The 6602-nt window shown below is 38.7% G+C and overlaps 1 protein-coding gene and 1 non-coding gene across 4 annotated transcripts in view; both read left to right on the forward strand.

Moving 5' to 3' along the window:
- The window catches only part of LOC127361279 (coiled-coil domain-containing protein 85A-like), a 27052-nt gene extending 21481 nt beyond the window's left edge, over window positions 1-5571 (forward strand). Inside the window, exons 3-4 of one of the 3 annotated variants that reach the window (XR_007884149.1) lie at window positions 1706-1763; window positions 2486-2548. Coding sequence is in view for 2 of the 3 variants with exons in the window: in XM_051395805.1 (XP_051251765.1) it covers window positions 1706-1763; window positions 2486-2501 (74 nt within the window). In the remaining variant the exon portion in view is untranslated. Of the gene's footprint in view, window positions 1-1705; window positions 1764-2485 lie in introns of all 3 variants that reach the window. The other 2 variants (XM_051395805.1, XM_051395806.1) reach the window with 2 other exon arrangements.
- Window positions 853-969, forward strand: LOC127361300 (U5 spliceosomal RNA). The gene has a single exon (XR_007884183.1). It is a non-coding gene; the product is annotated as a U5 spliceosomal RNA (small nuclear RNA).
- Window positions 5572-6602: the final 1031 nt, after the last annotated feature.

The raw sequence follows: 6602 nt of genomic DNA on the forward strand, positions 1-6602 counted from the left end.
TCAGTGTTCAGCTGGTTCAATCTATCAGGCAGAGATTATGTTTTTCCTGATTGGTCAACATTTATAAGCTAATTTCAATATAACTTTTTGTGTCATTCAAGTGTGAACATTTGTTGGAAAAGTCAAGCAGCATAAAATGTAGCACACATGGCCACTAAAATGCTTCAGTGTGGGGCAGAGTTAGTAAAATTAATTTGCTAAATCATATAACCCTTAACATTTACCACTTAAACACAGGTACAAAGAAACACCAAAATAAATAATTGGTACTTCAACTTCACCGAATATTTTTATCTCTAAGAACCTTTTTTAACAGCCAAGGTGAGAACATGACAAACAATGACCAGAAAATCCACAGACGTGGAGTCAAATTTCAGCAAATTGTTTATACAACATTAATGAGTATTTCTTGGTGAATGTAACATAATGAATACACTTTCACCTAATTCATAATACAGAAAAGATTTATATTCAGCAAAAAACAACATGTATTATAGGAACTACAATGTCTGCTTTCACACTTCTGAAAATAAATCTATCAAGGCATACACAATGCAGGTAAATAATGGGTCAGGGTTTAAAATAGTTTACAATGTATAATAATCATAAGGTATTTATACATAACAATATTAAAGTGTGTTGTAAAGGTGAAGGAAAGAAGGAAATGGGTCCAAAAAACCCACTGAACTTACCATTCACCACTTTCCTGGTGCCTGTGCACAGACTGAAAAGATTCTGTGGTAGTGTGAGAATGGCCTGGGGAATGGTTGTGGCCTGGCATGTTGGCAGGCAATAAGTCCATGGGAGAAGAACCATGACTGTAGTGGCTGGGACGGCACCAGAGAGCAATAGTTTCTCGGGTTTCTCGTCATTATGCCCAAGTCTTTTGCCTTTTACTACAGACTTCCGTGTAGAGGGAAACCATTGAGTTAAATCTGCTTTTGGCAAGCTCTGCCATTTGGCTGAGCTTGGTGCATGTGTGAGAATAAAGAAATAATTAACCAAGAGTATCCAGGAATTCATTGTCCCCATTTGACCTCCATCCCAAGTAGTAGGATCAGTGGGCATCTACTGTGCGGCGCTTCGGGACCAACTCAGATCTGAGCCAGTGGTATTCAGCAAGGCCATTCAGCAAGGCCTTGTCCTAGTCCACACCCATTGACTCCTGTTCAGCTGGGAAGCACCCATGAGAAGGGGATCTGAAAAAGCTTTACTTATATACTTATACTTATATAAGCTTTTATATTACAAACTCAACATTAACTTTCACTACCTTTGAGCACCAAGCATCATTGATGTAAAAACAGAGTCTTGCCACTGTGATGGAACAAGGTTCTGTAAAGATGTGTGCATTTTTTGAGTGCTGTTTCTCCCATGAAGTGTGACATGCATCAGGCTGACATATCTATGGTTACTGTCACAAAAAGAAAGGACAGGAGAGGATGATGGGTAAGAGGAAGTGCTGCCAGTGGCTGCCCATCCGTGTCGGGAATCATAGTGGACTGACAGAAAGAGAGAAGAGTTTGTCGTACAGTCAGTGAGGAGATACACCTTTCACTGTGTGTGTGTTTGGAATAACCAGCTGCGAACTGATGATGAAGCCAGTGCTTGAAAGTCACACTCAAATACTTACACACACTCAAATTTGACAACGACTGTTGCCGTTGAACTGATTATTAATTATTTCTTCTGATATCTGTTGCAGCTCTGATATCGGCTGGTTGCTGCACCAACTCTTGTAGGAGTGTAAAGCTTTGGGACAGGTGAGCACACACTCACACACATGCTAGCAAACACACAAACTATAACAAAGCTAAAAATTAAAAATGCTACAATAACTGAAATTGATTCTAGGCTACTTGAAGGTGAGGTAAGCAACAGCTTGGCTTTCTGATGGAGTTGAGTGCTTCTGGACCTCACTGATTACTTTTGAACTTTGAACTTTAGCAGTGATTTGGGTGAAACTGGATCATATTTCATGGAGAGAATATTGTCTGGTTTTCTCTCTGATCTCCTCCGGCTGCTCTGCCTCAACTTGATTATATATTGATATTGATATTTAATGATGAAGACAGAGTGTAATTTATATTCAAATGTAGAATCTCAGGTTGTTTAAAAGCCCTAAATACCCAGAATCCACCGAGGACATGACCTTAGTGATCACTGTGGCTCTGGAGCAATGATTGGTAAAAGTGGCCTCAGTGTGTGTGTTTGTGTGTGTGTGTGTGTGTGTGTGTGTGTCACCCTGGTGCGACCCCTGCTTTAATGCATTGGCCGCAGGGTGAGTGATGGCACAGGGTTAATATTTAATGATGAAGCAGTTCCTAATGGGGGAATAAATCAGCCTCCATCTTTACCTGGAGAGGACAGATCGTCACATTCTGCTGAGTGCAGGATACACACACACACACACACACACACACACACACACACACATACACACAAACATGCATCCATGTGCAGTCATTTCCTTCTTGTCTTTCAGCTTTGATGCCTCCTGACGATGACATGCCTCTTGATCAGATGCTGCTGTGACAACCCCCCCCCCGAGAGACAAAGAGGGATGAATGGACGGAGAGATGGGTGGATCAACGTGTAACCGGATGGATAAATGATCATGAAATTCAAAGTCAAGCAGTGAAGAGCGAGGAAGCAGATGAGTGAAACAAGGCGACAAAGAGGCAAAACACTGGAAACACTTGAACACTCTCTGCCCTGTCTGCTGCTGCTGCTGCTGCTATGCATTTCCTGTGGACCACCAGAAAAGACTGAATGTCACTGTCGGGACGGGCAGAGGCTCGTCCCTGCGTTGCCAAAATGACGAGAGGAAAATAAACGAGACAGAATCTTTGTGTGGCCAACAAAATAGTCCTACCTCTTTGGAAAGACAGAGACCTTCTGGATGGAATAAGCTGTATATGGAAGAGTAACTTCTCAACCCCCGTCCTTCAAAATCACAACGCCAGTGATTATTTTAAAACTTACTACCAACATGTGACGACGGTAACTACTTCTACAAAGTCATCGTGGATCTGGATTTAAAGCACAAAAGGAGTTATTTCAAAGAGAATGCTGTTTTATTACAACTTGGGTCTTATTTTTGTAGCTTTAGCTTTTGTTTTCTATCATTCGTGCTAACGTTGTACTCGCTAAAGTAACTGCTAACACAGCAACATTATAGTCCAACAGGTCATTGACAAGCATTGATTAGCTACATTATCTAAAACCACTTTATGTGGAGGTCATTAGGGTTGGGCAACCGAGAGTGACGTTCACATATTCCCAAACGAACCACACCAAACTTCTTCAAACGAAACGCATTTTTTACTTTCATCTAGAGCTGCAACAATATTTATTTTATTCAACAATTTGAATATCTTTGTTTTTGTGTAGGAATGCACGATATGGATTTTACCTATAACCGATAATTACCTGCTTCTCATGACCAATATTGATAAGATAACCAGTAATTTCACATTTTTGTATAAAAAAAAAAGCTCCTGTAGTTTATGCACAGCTGAGGTTAAGAAAGGTTGACCAAATCTATCTGACATCACTATTGTCAACACCGAACAAACAACAGTTCTCTTTAAATGTTCATTTACTGTTTCCAGTAAAGTTCATTAAAAAACCAGACATACTTTGGATTTCATAGAACATAGGGGCAATCAATAATTGATCGGCTTGATTTAATTATCACGATAATTTGGCTCTAGATACGTGCGTTAATTTTTATTGTGGCCACCCTTGCTTTGCTTTCACGCTTGTGAAGCGAGGGAGGTGCAACCAGCAACTATGCCAATCGATGCCACTAAATCCTGCACACTGGACCTTTTGAGCTGAAACAGTTATTCAATTTTGAAATTCAGACTATTTTGATAATTGAATAATAGTTTCAGTCATTTTTTAAGCAAGAGCAGTGAAAGATAATAAACATTCTCAGGTTCCAGCTTGTCTTTGTTATAGAAAAGAGTAAACTAGTAACTGCAGAGTTGTGATGGATTTTTTCACAATTTCTTGACATTTAACAAATTATTAATCGGTTGATTGATGGAAAATAATTGGCAGAATAAACAGTAATTAACATACCGGTAATCGTTAGTTGTAGCCCTAAACTTGATGAGTACAATGTTACTATTACTGATAGTAATTATGCTCAAAACTACAACACTAACAGCCAGGTTGTAATAAAGAGAAATTATACTTAGCAAACTCTGTTGAACAAGCAGTTTATTACATTTTTTTTACAACCACAGTTAATTCAGATGAACACAGCAGTTACCAGCACAGCTAGCATTCATCTCCAGTTTGACCAAAATAAGCTAACGCAGAAACAAACAAGCTCCAGTTGCCATATTTGGAAGTATGCGTAGCTTCTGTGTGAAGTGTTCGATGGCGTTTACCCTGGGTGCTGTGGTCGGAAGGGTTACAGAGAGAACATATAGGGAATTTAATATGTTCTAGTTTAGGTTCCCCTAAGAAAAGGTTTGCTAACTTCCTGCTCCTCGTTCAGCTTTTGTGTCATGGTCCGTTCCTATACCGACAGTGTTCTAAACCCTGTGTCAGCATTCAGTCATATATGTGGTGCTGTGTGTGTGTGTGTGTGTGTGTGTGTGTGTCCTTCTCCACACACCTGGGTATCTGGACATGGACAACAGGCCTTGTGCAGCGTTTTATCACTGCATGGTGAAGAAGGGTGAGGTTATAGAAACCAGATGGGCTGTACTGGGGACATCCAGCTAAACCTGATGCAGCGTTGCTAGGATGCAATGCTAACAATATCCTGCCGTCTTGCAGATTTGTAGCTAATCTTTTGTAATTTGCATCACTGTTATGGAGGATCAAAGAAAAGGAAAAGGCAACTTCACAGACAATGAGATAAGACAATGAATTGAGCTGTACAGCCATGTCACAACACAGTTGGACAGTTATTTGAGAATTAAGTATTTTGACTTTACGCCTGCTCCTGACTGTAGTTACATAGTGCAAGAACAGTACAGAGGAACTACTCACCCTGTTACTGCTCAGTCTAGCATCAGAATGATTCTGAAGCTGTTAAAAACGTTGCTGTTAAAGATAGAAAGGTTATATAATGCAGAAATGCAGAAAGGTTGCAGAAATCTTCTGAAGTGAAGGTTTCTAAGTAGTAGAAGCATCTTTTGAGTTTCCGACTATCTGTGCAGGATTTTCACCAGCAGATGAACTGAGCGAGATGTGTTGTTCTTATGAAACTGGATGCTGGGGGGTGCAGAAAATGTGACATTTGACTTGGTGCACACACAGTGGCTCTCAATAATATACACATACATTAATCCTGAACTCATACTGTATAACCTCTTCACCCTGTGAGTTGTTTGTTTTTTTTAGATTTGGTGGCCGATGAAACAAGACAAGTACTATAATATATTATCAAAGACATTTATGTTTTTAAAAGTCAAGAGTAGTATATCTGCTTAGTTTTATAAATATATAACTACAGTTATTATTTTTGACTTCTTGGTATTATATAACTAATTATTATAACCAGAGATGTATGTATAAGCTAATAAAAGTGTCTTTATGTAAAAACGACTCCTTTGCAGAAAGTGTTCATTGTATCTGTTCTATTATTTGATAGACATACACTATATGCTGATGACTAATGACTATATTTAGAAGGTTAAAACCCTACAGAATATTTTCTTTTCCAGGTGGAAAGACAGGATTTGCAGTCCAAAGTGTGAAGACATGTGGCTACACGTGACAGAATCTGAATCTTAATATGTAGAAAGTAATAGATTTTATTGAGCATAGCGTTAGTTCAGGCAGGCCACGAAGTCAGGCACGTGGAAGGACAAGGAAGTCCCAGAACAGAGCCATACCGCCAAATGTAATATTCTGCTTTGGGATAAAAGATATTTTGACAAAAGTGGTCCTGACTGAATTAGAATTAACATTAATTTAACAGCTAAAATATCTTATTTTCACTGGATCAAAACACATTATTTTTTAACTTGCATTCTGTATCATGCTGTATTTAGTGGTTTGTCACTCATGGTTACTCATTTATTTCCAAGAGACATACAATTGTCTCTAAGGTCTGCACAATGGAACCAAGAAAAAACAACTGATGATATTTTTAGTAATCACTCTATATACTCTCTTTTTTTCTAAAAGGTGTTTCCCTCCAGTGACGACTAAAAAAAGTTAAGACTACTACTACTTCTTAAATTCTGCACTGACTGCTTGCTCTGTTTTGGATTTACAACTCTTAACTACTATTGGGCTAATATTAATTTATCTCTGCTCCAATGTTAGTTATTTTACAGACACCCACAAACCTTAGATTATATAGATTAGATAGACTATAGATTACGTCTACCAATCTGCCATCACAAGGAACAGGTACGATGTTTTAGAACCTGATACGTATCATATCAGACATATTCAAAATGGACAGACAAATTAAACCTAAAAAAGAAAAAGAATGACGATGTAGAGATCTTTCGGAGAGCGAAGGACATCAATCTGCCCTCTGGCCACACAAACACAACAAAACAGACTGAGGGGTTAAATAACGAGAGAACATGTTCTGCTAAAGGTAAGACCTATTTTCTATTATT

This window comes from Dicentrarchus labrax, unplaced genomic scaffold, assembly GCF_905237075.1.
Source record: "Dicentrarchus labrax unplaced genomic scaffold, dlabrax2021, whole genome shotgun sequence".
NCBI classification, from domain to species: Eukaryota; Metazoa; Chordata; class Actinopteri; family Moronidae; genus Dicentrarchus; species Dicentrarchus labrax.